Source organism: Mercenaria mercenaria, unplaced genomic scaffold (assembly GCF_021730395.1).
Source record: "Mercenaria mercenaria strain notata unplaced genomic scaffold, MADL_Memer_1 contig_3931, whole genome shotgun sequence".
Lineage (NCBI taxonomy): Eukaryota > Metazoa > Mollusca > Bivalvia > Venerida > Veneridae > Mercenaria > Mercenaria mercenaria.
The window spans coordinates 48,081-73,142 of record NW_026462119.1 but is presented as its reverse complement, the minus strand read 5'-3'; the positions used below and the strand labels follow the sequence as shown (position 1 = coordinate 73,142).

Genomic DNA, 25,062 nt, shown 5'->3' with positions numbered 1-25,062 from the left:
GATCATAAGCATATATGCGCATAAATTCAGTAGTTATATGTTCGACTGATATTTTCAGAGACATGGCCCTTCTTTAGACTTTTTTAAAAATATCACAGCTACATTGAGTTTTCAACTCATCCTACACTTTCAATCCAGGTGAAACAAGTGAATGAAGTATTGCCATGCAATACTAATTCCCCTACTGGAAGGCACCTAATTTTCTCGACTGCAGTATAACATACTAGTAATGAACTGATATCTGTCAATGATGTATAAACAATATGGTACTATATATATACAATATGTTATAACAAAAAACTTGGATTAAAATTTAAATATATAAAAACCTACAGTTGTTTGCATATGGCATTTTTTTGCCCGATTATCAAAAAAAGGTGTCATAAGTTATTTATAGAACAAAGGGGAAGAAATAAAAAAAATAATATAAGTCCACAAGAAACTCTTTACCAGATAGAGATAGGTCAAAATGCTCCTAAAAAGGGATGTAACATACATGTTGTACCACAGAACACTGGTCTCGATTTTTCCCTACGAACAGTAATAAATAAGTTACAATGTAATCTATTTATAGTAAAAAAGGACGTAATTCTAAAAACAAGGCTGCCTCATGGTGTGAGGTGTGATATTAAAATTCCTTTATGAATGACAGAGTTATGGACCGGACACGAAACAGACCCTGTTCATGCTATGTAAACATTTGACTGCCAAGTGTGACCTTGACCTTTGAGCTAGGGTCTGAAAGTTGTGCATGACACATTTTCATATTATCAGGTATATTTATGCCAAGTAATATTAATATCCCCTCATGGATGGCATAGTTATGGACCGGACAGGAAAAGAGCCCTGTTGACATTTGACCTCCTATTGTGACCTTGACCTTTAAGCTAGGGGTCCGGGTTTTATGCATGACACGTTGTCTCATTATGGGAAACATTTGTGCCAAGTAATATTAAAATCCCTTCATGCATGACAGAGTAATGAACCGGACACGAAATTGCGGACGGAATGACGGACGGAAAAGCGCATTCCTATAGTCCCCGAAACTGGTTTTCAACCAGTAGGGGACTAATAAAACTTGGTATTTATCCTCAACATAGCGTAGATATGCGCATGTTATCAGGACTTCCATGTTCTATGATTATAATCCCACACAACGAAGTTTGAGGGGGTGGGGTATATAGGAGTGAGCTTTGCGGTCGGTTGGTCGGTCGGTCGGTCCGTCCGTTGGTTTTGCATGGTTTCCGGATGATAACTCAAGAAAGGCTTGACTAATTTAAATAATATTTGGTACACAGATGTAACATCAGAATATACAGGTCAAGTTCGAATTTGGGGTCCGTAGGTCAAAGGTCAAGGTCACAGTGACCCTGAACAGTTAAACGGTTTCCGGAGAACGCTTGGGCCTAGATAAATTTTGGTACACAGGTGTAACATCATGAAATGCAGGTCAAGTTCGACTTCGAGGTCTGTAGGTCAAAGGTCAAGGTCACAGGGACTCGGAACAGTTAAATGGTTTCCGGATGATAACTTGAGAATGCTTGGGCCTAGATAAATTTTGGTACACAAATGTAACATCATGAAATGCAGGTCAAGTTTGACTTTGAGGTCTGTAGGTCAAAGGTCAAGGTCACAGTGACTCGGAACAGTAAAATGGTTTCCGGATGATAACTTGAGAACGCTTTGGCCTAGGATCATAAATTTTGGTACACAGGTGTAACATCATGACATGCAGGTCAAGTTCGACTTTGAGGTCAGTAGGTCAAAGGTCAAGGTCACAGTGACTTGGAACAGCTAAACGGTTTCCAGATGATAACTTGAGAATGTTTGGGCCTAGGGTCATGAAAATTGATATGGAGGTTGGTTATGACCAGCAGATGATCCCTAATGACTTTGAGATCAGTAGGTCACACGTCAAGGTCACAGTGACCCGGAACATTTAAACAGTTTTCGGACAATAACTTGAGAATGCTTGGGACTAGGACCAGGAAACTTAATCTGGAGGTTGGTCATGTCAAGCAGATGACCCATATTGATTTTGAGTTCCAAAGATCAAAGGTCATTTAAACCTTTTACGGACAATAACTTGAGAACGCTTGGGCGGAGGATCATGAAACTTCATAGGGAGGTTGATCATGACTAGCAGATGGCCACTATTGATTTTGTGGTCAGTAGGTCAAAGGTCAAGCAAGTTCGGCTTTGACATTGGCTTAGTTCTGTGACAAGGCCATATTGTTGGGGTATATTTCGTCACTCCTGTGACAACCCTAGTTATGTTTTAGAGTTATTAGGTTCTACAACTTCATCAGAATATTGTGAACTCAGCTGCTTCAACAGTTTCTTACCGATTGAAAATAATCTTGGTTTACATTAATAAAATTATGTGGATGTGATTTATGGGGTTTTCGTGACCAATTATTTGTTATGTTGTGGAGTTATGGCCTTTTAGTACTTTTGAGTTCCATGTCCGATTAGAGTTATTACCCTTTTTGGGACTTTGTAATACTACAACATTATAAGAATATTATGAATACAAGTGTGTTTTCAGTTTCTTTTTAAACGAAAATAATCTTAGTATACATCATTAACATGTTGTGGACATACGCATTTTTGCAGGATTTTCATGTTCAGTTTACTTTTAATATAGAGTTTTGGCCTTTATTGACGTTGATATGAAACTTAGCATAAAAAAGAAGTGAATATGTGCAAGTTATCAGGGCTTCAATGTCCAGTTACTACGTTTGGAATTGTGATCCTTCTTTTTACTTTTTTTTAAATATTACAACTTCATCAAAACATTGTGTACGCAACTTTTCTTCAATAAAAAAGCAATGTAATTTTACTCATTTTAGAACACAGTCCCACTTCTAAAAATTTTCACAAAATATACTTTAATGTCTCGACTTTAAAAGCAATCGAAAAACGTTATGAAAGAAGACAATGACAACAAAGCCAAACCAATGCCATTGTTGTACCATATCGGAAAATATCATTCGATAACTGTATGACATTAAATTATTCTATCAAAACATCTAGATCATCGCCTCTGTATCCTTATTGAAGGTATTCATCTGTTTCCTATAAACAAATCTAATGTGTATTTTTATGACTTATACGAAATGGGCAATGGTAATAAAATTGATAAAATCATATCTTAGCGTTAATTCATACAGTTGGAATTAGGATGTTTTTTTTACTATCATTTTGATATAGCTATATGCTTTAATTCAGAAAATTAGTGGCAAAATTGCAAATGGCGGGTTTGCTGACTTTGTTTTCAGAATACATTCTATGACTATGAATAATGTTTTCCGCCTTAGGTTGTACTAGAACTATGATACGTCTCGAGTACAAAATTGCATTATAAACATGTCTTGAAACCGAAATGCACTAGCAATATAATCAAGTATAAAATGTGAGAAACGTGCTTTTCAAGCTTTTTCATATATTTGAAAGGTCATTATTGTGGTGAGTATTTTAACAACAGCACGTATAAAAGTTTTGTATATAGTACTTTATCACATCACCGTTCCGCCTTCATCAGTATAATTCGCATATTTGTGTAGTATGTAAATCTCATACTATCTTCATATGTTATTCATAACAGAGAAAGTCAAATGATTGATAAAATATGAATATATGTTGAAATAAGATATTCTTTTTAGACTAGATGATGAACAAGCACAGAATATATCAACGGAATCGACCGACAACACCAAATTTCAAGGGCATTCTGAGAGGTTTGTGACTGCCTTATTTTGATTTGAATGAAATGAATTAACATTTGTTTTTTGTTTGATACTCATAACTTTGAAAACGCAAGCTCAATTAATTCATATTACTTCGTAATCAGCTTTTGATTCTGAACGAGAAAAACATGTGATAAATGAAAATGTGATTACGTTTTAAATTTTAATCGTTCTTTGAATTGTTTTTCATATATACGTTGAAGGTATTTTATCCTAAATCCAGACATGCTCGAGAAATTTCATGATAATGTTGGTACGTTAGTGATATTTTATCAGAAGTAGGCAAAGCTGATATGAAATTAGAAGTTTTTTCTACACGAATCATAAGGTTTAGTTCATGTTTCTGAGTTAACGTAATATGCTTGTGTTCATGGCAACATGTCGTTGTAGCGACATTGTGAAGTCACAACAGGAGCAAATGAAGCAACAAGAAGATAGCAAAGAAAATGACAAAAAGTCTGGGAAGAAGCCTTCGCAAAAAAACAGGTAAGATTTTATGATAATTAGGTTTTTAGCATGAACAATATTAGGAGTATTTATTTTTTTAATTAACCTAACGTATCAGGTTTCGTTAAATCATTCGAGATATAGCATCTGTAAAGCTTTGAAACACGTCTCTCTTGTTTGCAGTTTTATCAGTAAAACTATGATACATAGAAACGATTCTAGTGCATATATCGATTGAACTACAAAACGGATGGTGTACTGTTTTAAATACAGGTGCGCTTACTGTTTCTTTCAGATACAAAGCAAAATGTGCAGTTCTTGAAATGGAGAAAACAAGGTGGGTTACCTCTTCTTGGCATTTTTTTCAACTTGGCAGAATAAACTTGATCATCTGAAAATCGCTTTGTTTCTGTTCAGTCTTTTAACACCAGCGGGATTAAAAGATAACGGACATTATTCAAAATGTATACTTCGTTTAGACCATGTTTACATTGTTTATTTTTATCAGTCTATGTAGTATACATGCGTTCAGGTCGATTGAATCCTGACACGGAGGCTAAAGGTGTACATTAGACCGAGGTCAATACATTCCTTTTGTAATGCGTATGTGGTCAGAAGGCCAGGGGAAGATTAATAGAATGTGGTTATAATTGCAAACTATTAGCCAACTAGAATAGCTTTCTGTAAATTAAATACTTATAACTTGTAATGTTGACCACTTAATGTCGAGGTTTCTTTCAAGGACTGTTCGTATCTTGCAAAACAAGTCAAGTGTTATATTCTGGCAAGTACTTGCTCCGCATTATATCTGTCTTTGCTCACCTCATCTTTATTCAGTTGTTTCTAAACGTTACAGAAGTATTATTCAGAACTGTTATGCCTTTATGTGTTTCATGAAATTACGAAAAACACTTTTAACAGGTGTAAATACAGATTTCAGCAGAACCTGAACAGACATAATCATTCTGCATGTCGATGAAAAGCTGAATATCAAACAGTTGTATTTGGTACATTCAAACGATTTTTAAAAAAAGTACAAAAGCTTGCAAAATATTGTGAAAGCTTGCATGCATAAAAAATTGATATTTGTGATAACATCGTATTCTAGTGTTGTTTTTTGCCAATCGGTAAATATTTAAATTTGTTTCATAGCCTTGAAGAACAGTTAGAAGCAGCTAGGAAAATCAAACCAGGGCGAGAACCATGTGATTGTACCACTAGGTAATTATATATCAAGCTTTTGTTTATAACTGAAATGTTTTTGTAAATATATATTTTAAACAATTTAGTCTACTTCAGAATTTAGTAAATAGCAAAGTTACAAACAAAAATGTTCTTTTCATCAACAGCTCACCGAGTGATGTGATTACTGGTATTATTGTAACGTTAATTATTTCCCATATTTCAGACAAAATGATCTACATGACGAAAATGATAAACTAAAGAGGGAAACAGAAAAACTCAGCAAAGAAATTTCAGAATTGAAGAACGATGTATCCAAGCTTAGCCAGGAGTACGATTTAAACAATATAGCTTGACAAATTCATACTGGCATGTCTTTAAATTAAATATTCTAACACGACCAGCAAATAACTTACATACATGTAGAGCAAAATCTGTCTCGGGTTATTCTGCAATAAACCACTCGCGTGCAATGACGTCATCCGATCCAGGTGCGTAGCACGGTCGTAAAAAGTAGTTACCATTTTTTCTAACACTTTTGATACTAGTATGTCGTGTTAGAATCGAAATAATAAGTTCCCAAGTGTTATTTATTGTAGATTAACCCGAGTTTTCTGTTCTTTTGCGAAACAATATATCTCTCAGGCCTACGGCCTTCGTGATATATTCTTACGCATAAGAACTCAAAACACGGGTTATTCTACGATAAACTACGTTTGGGAACTTATTATTTCTTAAATAAAACAATATTGTTTATTTAACTTAATAATTTAGTGATTTCTTAATGACCTATTTATTACGCCGAAGACCGAAGGCCAATACGATAACAAAAAGCATAATAATGCGACCATTACGAAATCACTTAATTATTGATAGTTTTATTGAACAGAACAGAACAGAACATATTTTATTTCTCACAAAAACTATTACAGTTTCTAGTGACAAGCAAAAACATTTTAATATTCATGTGATAACGAAAATGTGACATTAAGAATACAGATGTGTCCAAATGAATGGATGGAAAATATTTTCGGATGGACATACATAATTAACAACGGTTTGATGTGTGTCGATATCTGTACAATAACATATATTGATTGACTAATATGACGATCTAATTTTTCTTTTTATATGAAAAAAAACTTCACCCTAGTTTAAAATCATGTCTACTTTCAATGCCGATGCGAAACGGAAGGAATAAAGGATAACGTGAGTAAAATCACTGTTTGACTTCTGTTGTATCAAGGTATCAAGGTAGTTCTGCATGTTTCGATCCAGCTTTCTTCAGATTAAACCCTGCTTTTTCAAAAGTTTTGAAAACACGGCAAATAAAAAAAAGGACCATGTTCTTGATTTTTTGCAAGACTAATGTGAGAAATTTTGACACACGTGTTAATAATAGGAGTCTATCGCACAATCTAAGACATTTTCACATATATAACTTTTCCTACAAAAATTAAATGTATAGGTCCTTTTCTTTTTGAGATATTTACCCATGATTAAAGAGATTTAAACATTTCAATCTAAAAGACATCACTTGGAATTATTTAACTTGTAAACCTTTCTAAAATCACATTTTATTTTTAGAAAAATAGTGACGTTGATGTTTTTATTAATTTACCCACGGGTTGTCATTAATTCATAAAATGATATTCGTTTCCGTATGCCGAGTCCGTTATCATGAAAACAAGTGACATTACGTCATTACTGCCGGTTTATTAAATGTTGAGAACTACCTTATATGTAAAATATTTGTGGCAATTGGGTATTTAAACACAATCATCCAGGAAAGTCAATGCCTGAAAAAACAATTATAGATATCCGCTTGTCCTCTAAAAATAAATACCTGTCTTCTAAGTTCCATTTCCGCCATGGACTCGGGTCAGTGTGACTTCAGCGACCGTTTCTCTAAAATTAACGACTTATCTCTAAAATCAATGTCACCGAAAATTACAGAGATGTAATTAATGCAGTATAGCAGCCGATTGTAATAACTGCATATGGTCAGAAACTGCGAATCTTTGTTTCTCTAGAAAATACGACACTTTGTAGAGTATTGAGTCGGAAGAGAGCACAGAATGGTTTGCTTTACTTTCAAAATAGCGTTCAAAGAAAATTAAACAAAATGTTCAAGGGTTCCAAAGTCAGCGAGTTTTCCAGTCAATCAACAGACGCGCGATTCTCATAGTAGGCGATTTTTCCCAAATCGACGAAATGTGATTAAATCAGTTAGGCATTTGGTATCATAATACATCTAATGTTATATAGTCAGTTAATAATTAAGGTTGATCGTCCTGCTAACTATATATTTTTGCAACGTACATCCATTTTTGATAGTTTAACAAAAACCACACAATAATTAATAAATACATAACAATGTGTAAAGGAATTAGTAAACCTAGTCTACGTGTATAGTTCGCGGTTAAAGATGACAATATTGTATCTAATATTCTAAGACAGAGAACTCATTGCAGCTTTAAAAGAAATATTAGTTACTAACTTGGAACATCCGAATATCTCCATAGTATCTAAAATAGTTACTTATACAATACAACTCTCTCTCTCTCTGTCTCTCTCTCTATCTCTCTCTCTCTCTCTCTCTCTCATGTATTACCAATGCACACTGATTCACACGACATACGATATTTCAATTATATTATAAGTCCAGTTTCATCTTCTGTATGTTAGAATGTGTTTTCTCAAACACAATGCAAATTGTAGTCTTGAAACTATTTATTTAGTTGCATGTGATGCGAGATGTTGTTTAAAGATATTCATACAATAGCTTTCACAATAAGTGACAGTTGTTTAATCTTTCAGGAAAAAAGAATACTTGGAAAAGTTAACAGCAAAAGAACAAGAAGTAAAAGGTTTCCATGAAGCATATAAAAAGTATGTTCCTTTCTTGTTGATAATGTATCAAAATGCTGCTTTAAATGTATCGTAAATGGGTAGCTTTAAGTTTATTTGAAAATGTTGACGTGGAGTTTTCATTGTCTTTTACACACGTGACATTTTCATGTGAATTATTTAATTTATCATAATGAATCAATGCAATTTATTTGCTTCCTACTTTTTAACAGAGAAAAAGATTCTATGTTGGGTGAACATGTAAGGAATATTGGACATTTAGAAAATCGCCTGAAGAAATTACAACAAACGAACGAAGCCTTGCGTAACAAAACTGTTACTCAGTCAGAAACAATTGCAACCCTTAGTCAAGAGAAAGAAGCACTCCATAACGAAAAGAAAAATCTTCTGATGAGGTATTGTTACGTGTAATGGTAATATTTCTCCCACAGTTTCCATTGAACTACTGAGATATAGTTACTTGAATTCATAGTATCTTCATTGATCATGATGTGGTATAACTTTTGTCACAAATCTGACCTACATATTGTTTCTAGCTAGCCTTGTAACACTCAACAAATACTAAGTGAAGATGTGAAGATATATTTACGTTCCTTTGTTATAGGTTTAGCACCAATTGTTATATAACTGCAGTCAGTGTAGCTTTCGGAGCTGTCCTTCATTTCGACACAATATTTGATGTCTTAAGATTGGTATCACTGTGCTAAAATACTGACGCAGTGTTCAAATTAAAGCCGTGCCAATCACAAAATTAACAAGCAAATTCGATGAATTGGTATCCCCCGCCGAAAGGTCTTGAGGTGAGGAATGGCAAAAAATATTTCTGGCAAAAAGTTTAGGATGTTACTAAGAAGCAAATAATTTCATTAGTCAAAATCATTTTAACAGAAAATGATTTTTTGTGCGGCAGCGGAGAGGGGTGTAGTGGTGGTGACAAGGTAAGGGTACACAATTTCACCTGTTGATTATAAATATTGATGGAAAATTAAAAATGAAAAAAAGAAAAATCTGGGTGGGGAATGGGGACGCATGATCGGGGTAGTGGGCAAGATCGAGTGGAGAGTGAGGTGGAGGAATGGTACTATTCTGCATGCTACTAAATATTCATGGAAGGTTTGAAAAACAAAATAATAAAAAGGATTATTTATTGGGGGGGAGGGTGTGTGACCAAGGCAAGGTGGTGACCAGGTGTGGGTACAAAACTTCACGTGTTGATACTAAATGTTCATGGAAAAGCATGGAATAAGTTTAATGAAAGTCTACCAAATAAATAATTATAGGGCAGTAACTCTAAGGAAAATTGACCAATTGAAAAAAAAACTGGCATCATCGAAGTATGTTGGTTCATATTTATTTCATGTTTCATGAAATTCTACCAGCTTGTTACTGAAAAATGGCTGCAGATGTAGATGTTTCATTAAATCAAGGGCAATAACTCTAAGGGAAATTTACCAATCCGATACAAAATTTGACGGGCATCATCGCAGTATGCTGGTGCATGTTTATGTCAAGTTTTATGAAATTTTACCTGATAGTTCCTGAGAAATGGCTGCGGACGGACATTTTTCATTAAATCAAGGGCAATAACTCTAAGGGAAATTGACCAATCCAAAATAAAACTTGACGGGCATCATCGCAGTATGTTGGTTTATGTTTATTTCAAGTTTCATGAAATTCTACCTGCTAGTTACTGAGAATTCGCTCTTGGCTCGAGCAATTAATGTTGTACCCGGCCGTTTTTCTTATGTTATGTTTAGATCGCTCGAAAACACAGATCTCGAGAAGATTGCTCATCCCTGTGCGACTTAAAGTATACATTACACAGTCCTAGGGCAGGTGTACGGCATAAACATTAGTTCTTGCAGTGTTAATATGATAGTTGCAGTGTTCTATACAACCTTAAACTGTTCCCCAAACGCTATATTATCTTATATAGATGTTTGTTATGATGAGATGAATACATTGTAGATTGAGCAAATGTGCAGGAGATAATCTGACATACCAGAATCCAAGCATAGCCGATCTCAGTGATGAAAAAAGACCCACAAAGTTAGCCGAGGAATTCTCTGAATTATACGATAATGAATGGACAGATGCCTTTGAAAAAGTAAACATTGAGGATGATCAAGGGATAACAACATTTATGTTACAATTATTAAAGGTAATCCAGCATCGAATTTATAACTTATCTCCTTTGTGTTCGGACAATAGGTATAACTTATAAACTCTAAAATGGCTTTTTTTTTGTCGTCTTACTGTGTACACTGTATGCATCATGAATCATTGCATATATCAAATTAAAGAGACCATGCAAAATTACAGCAAAATTGCAGCAATCAAGGTCTTACAACCACCATTCATATTAATCAGTATCGTCATTATTTTCATAGTCGCCATCAGTTTGATAATATTTTTTTCATTATTGCTGGTATCATCAGTTTTATCGTTATTATCAGAATGACCAATATTAGTTTTATACCACTTCCAGATTTTTCTTTATAATCACCATTTGCAAAGAAAGAACTAACAATATGAAAATTTACCAGTTTTTAAAAGATTTTAGACTTCTCTTAGATGCACGATGACCCCAATATTTTTCTTTCAGTTATGAGACGTTGTGCTATGTCGATAATGCAGCAAAATTAACATCAGAATTTTTATAGATTTAAATACATATTTTCCATTAAAGATTTTCAGTTTTACTTAATTTCAGAAATGCTTTAATAGTGGGTGAAAAAAATGCCCTATAAAATAATAACGAGTGCGATGACCTGTGCATTTTCTGCTCTTATAAGGTTTTTCAAGCTCACACAATATGAAAACAGTCTTAACTGTAGAACAAATTTGATTTTACATCCATAAACGTATTTAACATATTTTCTCATTTTTTCATGAAACGTATAATCTATGTAGTTAGTTCCTGTAGTGATAACGTGGAGCGACACTATGAAATGCCGTTCAGACTTTGCATTAGTTATAACTCACGCAGTAAAACGTTATGATAACAACACAATTACACGTGTATACAAAAAAAATTATCTTGCCTGAAAAAAAGATCCGAGGGAAACACATTATTAAAGATTACATTTTATTTTTCAGCGGGCCAGTGAACTGTGCAACCAGGTATCGGAAAATCATGCTGAATCTATCAAAAGGAGTTTCTCTTCAATAACTGTTAAACCACACGAACCAAAACGACATTCAAATGGCAGAATGTCTCTCAACACACAGCTTAATCCAGGATCTTCAAAGGTACATTTTGTTGCAAAATATGACTTTGTAGTATTTCCTCCAAGTGTAGAGCTATTCGTTTAATTATCAATTGCAGGAAACACTGGGATTACAACTAATTTTTAATCTGACACTAGCCGCTGGTGAGATCATTGAATTCGAATCAAATATAGATTAAAGAAATAATATAGAAACAAAGTTCAAACGCTTGCTAAAGACTCAGAACCAGACAACACGAATGTAATGCAAATCATTATGTCTGCCTGTCTGCTCGTCTATCTGTCGCTGGAACTACTTGTATGATTTCAACCTAACTTTGTAGAATGGTTAAGTACCAAGGCTAGTTTTGCATTTTCTCAGCATTGTTCGGTTGGTTTATTTTATGCGGAGATAAAATGTCATTTTTATTAAGTTTGACCGGACTACTTAATCAATACTACTGAGGGGATTGAATGAAGCTTTATATGATTGATTAGTACCAGACCTAGTTGCATATATTTCACTAGTTGTTTGGTTGATTGATTTTAGTCGAGTTGTGGACCTTATAAAAAGTTATATTTCACCATGTTTACACCCTAGCACCAATATTTCTTCACACATCCTATTCATACTTACAAAGCGTGTATGTCTATATAATTTTGTTTTGTAATAGATCAGATCGAATTAGTAAGTCAATAGTTATTTGCGCATGATTTATCAAAAATACCAAACCATAACACTGCGTTTATGCATTCACTGCGTTTATGCATTAGTACTTTCATTTCTTAACCAATCATGTAAGTATGAGTATGGTTATGAGATATCTGCCATCAGTGAACTACTTATGCGTGAAATTGGTTGTTTTATATGGACTGGATTGAGCAGAAGTTATAGCTTTCTGCATGTCTGCTGAAAAATAGCACTTATCTATTTCTCGCGAGAACATAAATTCCTATATTTAAGCTATTGTTTTATTTATATGTTGTAGCAATTATAGTAAAATTTAGAAGAATATAACTTTTCTTCAAGCATAATTAAACACAAAGAAAAACTTTTAAACAGTATATACCCTGCTCATGTTTCAGTAAAAGATTTGATTACTAAATCTAGAACAAACCACGATTACGTTGAACTTGGCTAATTGCATAAAATATGCACGTTGTGCAGCAGTCAGAAATAAATGTTATATCTAGTAACAGTTGTTAAAAACAATCTTCACCTAACACAGCAATACTGTGTTCTTTCAATACAATATTGGTATATATATTGTGTGTTGCAATTCAAACATTGAACACAGTATTGTTAATGCACACAAATAAATTTATATTCGGGCAAATTATTTCTTTAAGCGCATCTTCCAATATATATTATTTTTTTTATAAGTTTATGTACGATATATTATTTCATCATCCGAGTTCAAATTTATCCACGTCTTTCCGTGACTTGTTTCAAATTTTAGATAGGACCAGATGTAGCTCAGAAAACCACCCTTTTGGAAGCTGTGAAAGATTTAGGTAAACCGCAAAATAGATCTGAAAATGAAGAAGCAGGCTCTAGTGAATGGGTATGTGTCAGTTTTCATTTAATCTGAGACTATTAGAATATCCTTACGAAGCAGCCAAGCAAATTATTGGCTGACTCGGTTAAACTGAGTCTGTTTTGAGAGGTACTGAAATGTAAAATATCCCTCGATCCTTCAAGCATTGGCTTGATATTTTTCTTTGTTTTTTATGCGCACAACTGTGTTGTTTGTGCCGTGTGGCGGCCGTAAAAAGTCTCCCCGTATATTCAATCAATGTTGTTATATTTTCATCCTTCAGGGATTGTTATTCGCTCTAAACTCGCGGCCTCTGTCAAGATGAGAAGTATCTTATACCGCGTTGAAGGTTCTGTGTTCACTGGCATTCCGGTCCATGCTAGTTATCCCGTCCTCTTGTATTCTGGGACCTCCAGCGCCTTTTTAACTGGCGCTTAACATTTTCACTTAACGAATTGAAACGTATGACTGATCTACCCGAACGCCACTTTTCACAGAATGGTATTACAATTATTACATTTCATGAGTATATATAATAGAGTACCGGAATTAATTCTTTCACCTCTTCGGTTACATTCTACATCTTCTGTTCATCTGCCTAAAGATAACAGTACTTTTTTAAGACATACACCATCGATTAGCCTTTCTCCACTTAAGCTACATTCTGTTCAATCAGTTTATATTCCACGTACTAGTTTAAATTCTCCAGCTGTTTTTCGTAATAATCTGCGTATTTTAACTTCTACTATACTGAAGAAATATAAAATTAAACATACAAATTTTCCACAGCGATGTAGAGAGTACCGTTCTATTAACAAATGCAATTCTAAGAGGTGCGGTTGTTGCAATCATTTATCGCACAAGTCTACTATTACCTCAAACGTTAACGGCAGAACTTTTAATGTGGTACTTAATTCTGACGTTGATTGAAATACGTCCCACATGATATATGTACTGACTTCAAACGCACCCAATTGTGGTATTCAATATGTTGGCCAAACAGGACGTTCTTTAAAAATTCGATTCCGTGAACATTCATACAAAATACGTAGTCGGAACAAGTTTACTACATTTTTATACCAACACTTTCGTAAATCTGACCATACATTTGATCAGGTAACAATGCAACCAGTAGAGCAAATCGTATATGATACTAATTCCACATCTAGTTTTAAAATTAAAGCCAGGCATGTAGCAGAATTCAAATGGATTAAAAATTTACAGTCACCGTTTCCGTTGGGCTTAAATGATAATATTTATCTGGAAGGTAATATCTCTAAAAACCCTGATATCGATATCTTTTCTATTTTAAATATAAGGAAACGTAAATCCAGGTCTCATGGAATTAGACGAAATGGTAATGTTAAACGCAAATCTAAAGTCAATATATCTGTTGCTGACCTCGATTTAATTCTTTCAAACTCTGGTAGACATTCAATGCTTTCTCGTCTTATATCTTTATCTGTACAGTCTCTTAAAAAGCTAGACGAAGAAGCGGACCAGTATGTTATTCAAACAGATCCGTTTTACACTGTATCTTATCTTATTCAAAGTTACACACAACATGTTCTCCGTCCACATATTGACACCCAATCTGACCATGAGAGACATTTTCTTAAAATTTATTTCATGAACAAAGGTATTGACTTCATCGATGTACCTAGTATATTTCGTGATAAACGTGTCATTGATTCTGTGCCTAAATATTTCAGAAACTCCGAAGTTCCTATTATCTGTTATAAATATAAAACACCTGTAAGAAATGTTATTTTCAATTACAATAAAATTGTTTCCGACTTAGATGTTCAAACAAATACTCCTTCTTACTGCGAATGTAAAAACTCAAAATTTTGCTATTCAGATGCAGGTCATGTCATCACTGGTAATTTTGATATTGTTAAGGACAAGCGTATTCGTAATTTATTCTTTAAAGGACCTAAATATAGAATTTCTTCAACTATTGATTTTAATGCTTGTCGTGGCCAGATTGCAGAATCCATCGAAACCTTCTGTGTTAAATGGTGTCGTCGTGAGAACGCTGATCCCAATGCATTAACGTCTTGGAAACGAAATATTTTTAACATTGTTGATTCTCGAATAAAATTTTATCAAACTAATGAACACCTACTTCCACCAAAACCCAAGTTTACTTTAAGACATTTGAAAAAGGAAATCCAAGAATTTCATTCTAAGTATGTCTTAGTTCCAGCAGACAAGGCGGCCAACAATATCATCATCATTTGACGCCTACATTATATTAATGTTTTACAAAACGAACTAAATAGCACTAACACTTATACATTGAGTCCTTCTGTTGAAAATAAGTTGATTACTGATCACATCACTGAAGTTTCTAATTTAAAAGTTCGTATAGATGATCAACAAATTAAACTACCGACCATGTATTGGATTCCTAAATTGCATAAACAGCCATATAAAGCTCGCTTCATCGCTAATTCAAGCTCTTGTACAACTACAAATATTTCAAAACTATTAACATCATGTCTAACTGCTGTGAAAGCCCACGTGGAAAGATACTGCGATAAAGTATACGAAAACTCTGGTAAACACTTATTATGGTCGATTAAAAATTCTGGTGAAATCCTGGGTAAGTTGAAAATTAATAATTACAAGGTATCTACAGTCAGTACATACGATTTTTCTACTTTGTATACCACTTTACCACATAACTTAATAAATGACAAATTAACTGCCCTAATTCAAAAGACTTTTGCCAGAGAGAATGCTACATTTATTGCTTGCAATTTTGATAAAGCTTTTTTTACTAACAATATTATTAAACATTATACAATGTGGACCTGTGACGAAGTTTGTAAAGCCCTTTCCTTTTTATTGAACAACATTTACATCAGGTTTGGGAATGCAGTTTTTAGACAAGTTGTTGGTATTCCCATGGGAACAAATTGTGCACCCCTCGTCGCAGATTTGTTTTTATATTGTTATGAAAGAGACTTTATGTTGAGCCTCTCTCCAGATACGCAGGCAGATATTTTAACGGCATTTAATAATACATCACGCTATCTAGATGATATTCTTTATATGGATAATCCGTTTTTTGGTCAATTGGTGGGTACTATTTATCCTAGGGAGCTTCAGTTAATTAAAACTAACAATTCGGATACTGATGCTTCATTTTTAGATTTACATCTCTCTATTTATGACAATTTTATACATACCAAAATTTATGACAAGAGGATGATTTTAATTTTAGTATTGTAAATTTTCCCCATTTGGATGGGGTTGTACCTCAGGCTACATCTTATGGGGTATATATTTCTCAATTAATTCGGTTTGCCAGAGCGTGTAGTCATGTCAAGCATTTCAATGAACGTAATCAATATATTACAGGTAAACTTCTTCAGCAAGGCTACCGTTATTACAAATTGCGTAAATATTTTGCTAAATTTTACTATCGTAATTCTGATTTAGTTTTAAAATTCAATAGTAATTTAAAGACACTTCTGCGAGATGGTATTTCTAAACCCGTTTTTTATGGGGATGTGGTTTACAAACTTCGTAAGATCTTGGGTCACGGTAATTTTCCAAATGTATTTGGAAAGATTATCAAACGTTTTATTAAAAGAGGTTACGACCCAACTGTTTTGAGACATACCGTATGTTTAGTGTTCAACCCGTTTACAGTTGGACACTACGCTTCCCTCTTTGATTGCGTCTGACGGAAGAGGGGTAAGACTCTATGATAAGCAGTTTTTAAATCCTACCAGGACTGAACTGTTTTGATATTTGTCTTCTGGCCTGTTTCGTCGGGCCCTTAAGGGTGTTTCTCTTGTTGCTCTGTCTTCTGAAAAGGCATTGAGTACATACGTTTTTGGTTCTTAAGGTTTGTTTTTTATATATTTATACATGAGCATTTTTGTGTTTTACATGCCATGCCTTTTTGTTTCCATTACGTGTGTAAGAGATTCACCTAGAGGGGATTACTTTTATTTACACTGTCCCATGTGGGGGCAAGAGTGAGGTTAGGTGCACCATAAACCGGTTTAAGCTCCCCAGTGGTGTTTTTGCCACTGACCGTTCCAAGGCGGTGCCCCACTGTGTTCCTTTGTTTGTTCGTTTCGTCTTATGTGTTGGCTTTGTGTGCGTGTGTGTTGTTCGTTTTGTCCTTATGTGTTGGCTTTGGGTGTGTGTGTATGTATGTGTGGTGCACGCGTCTGCGTGCTGGGGGTTTCGTTTTGAGGAGGCTGCGTTTTTGATGCGTGGCATTCCCTGTTTGATATTTTTCTTTGTTTTTTTTAGCGGAATTCTCTTAAACAGATACCGTAACGTTGATTGACTTCAAAATTCATATTGTCCGTAAAACGAACTTGCAGACCTAGATGCATGCCTACATTCTTTATTATAGTGTGTTGTTATTAAATGGCCATACTTGGGGTGGGGTGGGGTGTGGAGACTGATTAAAAATCAAATTTCTTTACACGTATAATATATATAGAATGAAATCAGATGCAGTCTGTTTTTAGTGTTCAATGCTTAGGATTGTGCACCTAAAATTATCAAAGTTTTGAACATGATGCTAAAGAGTAGCTGTCCTTATTATACGTTAATTTATTTTGTATCCTCTAGCATTTAAATGAAAATTGTTTTGATATAGCTAGTAATGTTTTTTTTAAGTTATAACTGCAATGATTTGTTTTGAAATACTATGCAATGTAGCTAGATTACAATATGGTCATCAAAAGTTGTAATTTGCTTGATTCTCTTGTGATACTCTTCAATTAAATGTACCATTTCTTTTACCATTTTATGCAGAATGACGAAAATATATTATACAATGTTTCAAAATCTTCCGTTGAAGGTCACGAGAATAAACCATGGCCGATCGTGGTTAGTTACAACTAGGATTTCAGTTTAGTTTATAAATACAGAAACCTAGCATTATATCCATCCCCGCTACTTTACATTTCCTTTTTATATTTCCTTTACATATCGTTACCCATGGTATCAATATGTAATTCAGTACATCTGTCCGTTCGTCATGGTCCGTCTTGAGTAGCTGCAATTCCAACATATCATATACTTTCGCTTCAGTTAGATTTACATATAAATTAATGATTTTTCATGTTATTCACCCTAACGAATAGCACCTTCTACTACTGGCAGGACAACTTACAGAAACAAATTATGCGTTGTAAAGGTTCCGTAATTTATGGTTTAATTTTTCCTATATAGTACTAAAAAAAGTAAAACTGTAGAATAGTGGAATATGTTACACTTCCTTCTTCAGATTGTCAATGTATATAATTCATTGACATAATCAAGGCCTAAAAACAAGGAATTCTATTCTAGTTTAACCTTGTGCTACCTCTTGAAAATCCTGTGCACAACATAAATAATTCAATGGGGAAATATTTTTTCCATTCAAATCATATATTATGGCCACTATAACAATCGTCCCGTTTGGTTTTGTTTACATTTGATACAATAAAATCTGTAAAAAAGATCCTTTGGAAGCATAGAATACAACCAAGAAGAAGAATAGCAGACTCGGTTTGAAATGTGCAATACCTCTCAGGACCCCTAGCACCGACGACAAAGTTCTTTAACAACGTAAAAATATTTTAGCTAATCAAGATTAAAGAGACTGACACGTATGTATTGACATTGCCTTCTAATGACGAAATGTTCAATACTTGGCTTTAAAAGAATGATTATATTTAACCCTCTACTGCAAATAGCTGGAATGATTTAAGATGGTCAAATTCATTTAAGCAACATTGTATGACATTTCTACACGCAAGAAGGGACCCCCTGGTCCTACATCTGCTGTCTGTTGGCAGTTTCATTTCCACTCGATAACATAAAAATGCTTTGAAAGTTGAATCTCAGACTTAATATGTACATTGCTCATTGATGATGAACGCGTTTGAGGTTAGTGGGTCAAATGTAAATTTCACAGTGACCGTTAAAACAGAAACAGTTTTCGAACAATGTTTGGAGAATTTCTTGATATATGTCCCTTAAATGTAATACTAGACCTGCGGCTGATAAATATTGCATGACATTTTTATTTTGATGTCAATGGGTCAAAGGTCAAGATCAATATCTTCAGCTATCTCTGACCTATGATTCTTACACTTGACAGGTCTTTACCATCGCCCACCGGGAGTGAATAACCTACATTGATTTAGAGATATGTCGGTCACAGGTCAATGTCACAGTGACTGTTGGTATAAAAACCGTAACAATAGCAGGTTCTGCTCAAGATTAGGAAAACCCCTTGACCTACGATCCTCTTTCTTATCAAAAGCCCTTCCTGGCATTATTTTGCGTTCATGTACACGTAGGATTTCGCATCTTCTCTGTTATGATATCATTCATATAGTCAAAACAGCTAAAAGGGTGGTTAGGGAAACTTGGTTAATTTCTAAATGTCGCAATTTATTCTGAATTTATAACCAAAACAAATATGTATATGGGTTACTTTATACTTGTAAATTTCAATCACTTTGAGCTATACAATTCCGAACAGTCCTTATGATACATTCAGATACGAAAATTAAATTTCATGGGTCAAAAAAGTTAAATAGGTTTTTTGATAATAAATAAAAATGATCCAAAATATCCTATAAAATTCTTAGCAACGCCTTTAGCCCTGTAGATCATACTATGAAATATATTCATGTCGGTCAGTAGTGGTATTTTTATTTGCTCTGTCTATTAACTTGTTTACATTTTTACAAAGAATGATAACACCCTGACAGATACTGCTGGTAGAGGTGTTGAAAAGGTACAGGTACCAGCCTTGCCACAAAATGTAAGTTGCCCTTTAACAGTATAAAATGCTTTTGATTTAGTTACTTTTGTAAAGACTTTTTATGAGGAGAAAACATCAAACAGTTGACTGAATTATTTCCTAAGTTACTTGTGTATATGAACAAAGTTCATTGCGTAAATCCCTGTATCTATCACACCCTCCTGTCATGTACCAGAGTGACTAGAATGTAATGTATGGAAGAAGCAAATAGCGACAAAAAGGGTATACCTCCCATGTAATACTTTCACGAGGGCCTAGTCAGAGAAAATCATTTCGCGCGTTATGGTCAATTCGTTAGGTTTAAGTTAATTATGATACGCTTTTGTTATATCTTATTTCGATAAAAAATGTCATTCATATTTAAAATATGGAAGTACACTATTTCTTAATCCAAACACGAAAGGCGTTCAGTTTCTACTAAGGATGTAAGAGAGAAATTAAGTCAATTGTTTTGTACTTAATAGTAGCATCGTCTTTAACTCTAAAGAAAAATGAACAAGAGATTCTTTCAAAGAAGGCACATTTGAAACACAAAAAGGTTCATTATAATATACAGGAACAAATATGAGTTTAAAGCCATATCTCAGTGTATATTCCACTGGTTTGTTACCGACCATAACAAACGTCCGAATCAGGTATGTGTTTTGCACACCTATATAAATAAGTAATCATATTTCAACCATCATTATGTTTCATATTTTAGACCGAACCAGATGTTGATCATGTGCCCCGTTTTGTAGCTGATATGGACGGAAATATTTTTAAAACTGAAACCAACAATATGGATATAGACACTGCAAAAAATACTGAATCGGTAATGATTTATTTATTTTTGGTGGCATTTTATGCTTCTGTAAAATCTTACAAAAGACAGGTCTTGAAAAAAATATGTCTTTAAAGAACGTGCCTCAAGATTGATACAAAGAAGTTCGCCAGATTATGAAGCGACTAATAAAATGGAAGCGTTTTTTTTTTAAATGCGTTTTTTATTTTTTCAGCTGAAAGAATCAGGCAAAAATGAACGAGGGGAAGAAATAGCCACTTCCAATGCACAGGTATTAATATTTAAACAGGTATTTGCTTTGTTGCACGCTAGAGATTTGTGCTAAAAAGTCAAACATGTAGTTTTCGGAAAAAGCAGCATTTCAACCAAGGTTAACATCTATTATAACAGCTATAAATAAAGTAATTTCCTTTGGTAAAACCGCTAACTTTCAGACTGAATTTAAGTTGGTTCATCATGTTTTACTTTTCTTAAGTATGAGAATATCCTTTTTACAAAAGGGAGATGATCTTACATTTATACATTTGTGAAAATATACAGCTAGACACATACATATATAAACGAGTCTGAAGGATTTTAGCTATGTATCCGTTTTGTAACTTTGACTATGTTTAATTTTGATAATTAATAATGCATTTACTGCTCTTTCTGTATAAACAAAATTCATCTATAATTTAGTAGTTTCAATTTGAGGAGGATTTAAAGGGAACTGAGTACATACCCAAGCAGACATTAGTCGTACTGCAATGCAACACTGAAGGGATTCTAATGAAACGTAATACAAATCATCACTTTGGGACAGTTCAAACATTGCAGTTAGAACATAGAACTTAGCCGAAATGTGTACAACGGCTTTGTTGGTATTCTGGATATCGTGACGTGAACTATTTCCACAGTTTTGATACGTCGTTTCCATGACCACCATAAGGTGAAGATGTGCGTAACGTCACATACTTAAGGTCAGTCGAGGTATTGAAGAGTTATGCACCACTTGACATAGCCAGATTTGTTACTGCATATAAGTTTTAGAAGTTCGTGACGCGAAATATATTTTACGTTTTTTATTGAATCCATTAAAACTGCATCAACGTGGGTTAGTTGAGACATTGCAGTGTTATGCACCGTTAGGCTACTAAAACCATATGTTTCATTTTCTACGATAATGTTGCACTTTAGGGTATTAATCATTTTACTATTAAACCATCTCTGTTTACTTATCTTGAATTGTTTATAGAGTCAGGAAAGAAACGACGATGAAGAACCAAAGCGAAAGGTAAGGCATATTTTAGAAACATATTTCAAAGCAATAGTAATATAAAGATCCTTAAATGAAATGGCAAGCAAAAGATATTGTTTTAGTTCTAGCTGTCCAGTATGTGGGTAACATGACAATAGATGGTACAGTGCATCATTTCCTTAAAATAATAACATGATACATGTGTATCTTTTATTCATATCACATCAATGCGAATAGTGGCACTGAAACTTTTTATCACTTTGTTTTCAGAGGATGAAACTTGAATCAGACTTCGAACTGCTCCGGAAGGAACAAAAGAAAATCATTATGGAAGCAAGGAAGTTTTTTGAAGTACAACTTTCAGAAGAGGTGGAAAGGGTATAACATTAATTAGTTACTTTTCAAATGAATGTTAAATGTAATGTACAGTACATAAACTATATTCTGGAGAAGATAGCATAAAACAGCGAAACAGTTTTTATTCTGAAAACAAGTTTGCATAGTAGTCACAGATAACAAACTGAATGACACGTTTTATTTGTTGATTATCATTTAAATACCTAACGATACCATTGACACGTACAACTCATAATTTTAAAGAGCAGGATTTTATTATGAGAAACTTATTTTATATTTATGCATCTACAGGACTAGCTGTTATCAGTGTCTCACATAGATATAAAAAAAAAACTTCGAAATGATATTGTTTATTGCAAATCAACTACCGTGCCGAGTGCTGAGAAAAGTTAGACAGGATGCAATATGTCTTTACATTATCACAGCATAACAATTTTTTTTTGGCAAAACTTGAAATGACAACAATTACGTCAAATTTCAATCCAGTTTGTTCTGTCTAAATGAGGACGTATTTATTCATGTTTAAGACGTCAGGAAAATATGGCAATAAATTAAATGAATCAAACAGTAGAATTCTGTATCTTTGGTTTCAGGCCGGAAGTGACATCATTGTACAGGAACTAGGTATTGATCAGCAGACACAAGGGACTGTTGTTTCGTATATTAAGAAGTGCATGAACATCTGCTGGTCAATGTGCAGACTTGAACCACCCGTGTATGTTGAATTTATAGATGTGGGTGACAACATTCCTTTCGATACAAACAAGTTCAAACCTTACACAAAATCGGGGAAACTTCTGGATTATATTGTATGGCCGGCAGTTTATCTTCATAAGGATGGGCCCATGCTAGCAAAAGGAGTAGCTCAAGGAATAGCATAAGAAGAACAAAAACACTGGCACAATAAATGATATTTCGCTATTATAATCAAACGCATTTATCATTCATCTTAATTTGATGTTATAATCTTACAGTTTCAATAAATTTAGAGTGCCCGTGTAATGTACTTAGATACATATAACATTCTTTAATCAATGGCAGGAGTGATACTAGACTTACTTGTGTTTTTTGAATGGACATGACTTGAGTGGTTTACATTCATCTTATGTAAATAAATGTGTACTTTTTACAAGAATTTGCTTAATGTTACAGACTTGCTTGAAATTAACATGTTCAATAATAAACCAGCGGGAAGTTAGCAGTAGAACAGTAACAGCAGTAACAGCAGTATTACTGCTATTACTGCTATAACGTTCTAGCAGTAATAGCAGTAATACTGCTGTTACTGCCGGAACGTTATAGCAGTAACAGCAGTATGACTGCTACTAATGCTGGAAGTTATAGCAGTAGCAGAAGTATTACTGCTATTACTGTTGTAAAGTTATAACAGTAACAACAGTACTACTGCTGTTACTGTTGGCAGTTTTAGCAACAACAACAATATTACTGATGCTACTATTGGAAGTTATAGCAGTAACAACAGTAGTTGGAAGTTGCGCAAAGTACAATATGAAATAAATTTTTATCAATTTATGCATTATTGGCCATCGAAAAAATTTCAAAGCTGTTCTTTTTATAATGTTTCTGTCTTTTTATGTCTCAGGAAACGGGCTTCAAGCCCTCTTGCTGCTGTTATTCGCAACTTTTATGCAGGCTTTAGGATGCATTTTACAATATCGATATATTGTTGGTATGTTTGTTAAAAAAGTCCTACATATTACATTGCCGGCGGATGTTCAGGATACCAATGGCATCATATTTTTTAAAGCTTTTTTAATGTCCGAAATGGGCTCAAATTCACAGCGTCCAGTGGGATTTTGGGATGAAATAAAACATGTTGATATACTGCTGGTATGTATGTAAAAGTAACAGTACATTTAACATAGCCGACGGATATTCAGGATGCCGACGGCATACGTCCAAAGAAGGTATCAGCGCGAAATTAGAACATGTTTTCATACTCAGTTAATGCTTTGTTCTGCACCGAAACGATGCCCTTAAGCCAATGTTTGGTCATCTTAGGTCATGGTTGGGGTCTTTATAAGATACAAAATGAAATCAGTTTCAGCACTTTATGCATAATGTTTCGACAAAGAATAATGAAATGTCCGGAAAATCTGAATTTAAAGCATTTTATAGGTGTACGGAAATGGGCTCGAATCCTTGTTACTGCTGTTATTCTCAGCGTCCAAGAGGACTTGAGGATGAATCAAATCAGGTGGATATATTGCTGGTATGTATGTCCAAATAAAAGTATATATTTCATTGCCGACGGATATTAATTCTACCGACGGCATACGTCCAAAGAATACCACATCGCGAAATTGGAACATGCTTTGGTGGTCAGTTATTGCTGTTTTCTGCGCCGAAACGATGCCCTTAAAACAATATTTGGTCATCTTAAGTCATCATTAGGGCCTTTATAGGATATAAAATGATTTTCGTTTAAGCAATTTATGCATAATGTGCTGACATCGAACAGTGTAATGTGTTGAAAATCGTAATTTAAAGCATTTATCAGGTGTCCAAAATGGGCTCGAATCCTTATTACTGCTCTAAATCACAGCGCCAAGGTGGACTAGAGGATACATAAATACATGTGGATATATTACTGCTATGTATATCCAATCGATAGCATTTATTTCATTGCCGACGGCGTTTCAGGATGCCGACGGCATACGTCCAAAGAAGACCTCTTCACGTAATCGAAACACGTTTTGGTGATCAGTTACTGCAGTATTCTGCGTCGAAGCGATGCCCTTAAGCCAATATTTAAGCAACTTAGGTCCTCGTTGAAGCTTTCATAATATATGAAGTGAACTTAGTTACAGCAATTTATGCAAAATGTGCTGACGAAAAACAGTAAAATGTATTAAAAATCTTGATTTTAAG

At 34.1% G+C, this 25,062-nt stretch overlaps 1 protein-coding gene across 5 annotated transcripts; it reads left to right on the top strand.

Annotated features, from left to right (window-relative positions):
- The first annotated feature begins 3,596 nt into the window (after window positions 1-3,596).
- LOC128553544 (uncharacterized) lies at window positions 3,597-23,377 on the top strand. Of its 5 annotated transcripts, none has more exons than XR_008369369.1 (16): window positions 3,597-3,740; window positions 4,140-4,235; window positions 4,492-4,533; window positions 5,349-5,417; window positions 5,605-5,709; window positions 8,199-8,270; window positions 8,462-8,644; window positions 10,218-10,410; window positions 11,349-11,501; window positions 12,919-13,023; window positions 19,721-19,792; window positions 20,496-20,606; window positions 20,791-20,847; window positions 21,255-21,535; window positions 21,811-21,849; window positions 22,084-22,178. XR_008369369.1 is itself a non-coding variant. In XM_053534726.1 (16 exons), the coding sequence occupies exons 2-16, from the start codon at window positions 4,168-4,170 to the stop codon at window positions 23,049-23,051; spliced, it is 1,665 nt and encodes a 554-aa protein (XP_053390701.1). In that variant the 5' UTR covers window positions 3,598-3,740; window positions 4,140-4,167; the 3' UTR covers window positions 23,052-23,375. The 5 variants fall into 5 exon arrangements, 3 of the variants coding, with proteins under 3 accessions (XP_053390701.1, XP_053390702.1, XP_053390703.1); XM_053534726.1 differs by lacking the exon at window positions 21,255-21,535 and adding an exon at window positions 22,764-23,375 and having other exon boundaries at window positions 3,598-3,740; window positions 22,084-22,191; XR_008369368.1 differs by having other exon boundaries at window positions 21,255-21,849; window positions 22,084-22,191.
- Window positions 23,378-25,062: the final 1,685 nt, after the last annotated feature.

What these genes read in the sequence shown, in the direction of transcription:
- LOC128553544 (XM_053534726.1), top strand. Translation starts at nt 4,168, where the DNA reads ATGAAGCAACAAGAAGATAGCAAAGAAAATGACAAAAAGTCTGGGAAG. An exon ending in AAGCCTTCGCAAAAAAACAG is followed by an intron (nt 4,236 to 4,491) that starts GTAAGATTTTAT and finishes TGTTTCTTTCAG; the next exon opens with ATACAAAGCAAAATGTGCAG. An exon ending in TAGCCACTTCCAATGCACAG is followed by an intron (nt 20,848 to 21,810) that starts GTATTAATATTT and finishes AATTGTTTATAG; the next exon opens with AGTCAGGAAAGAAACGACGA.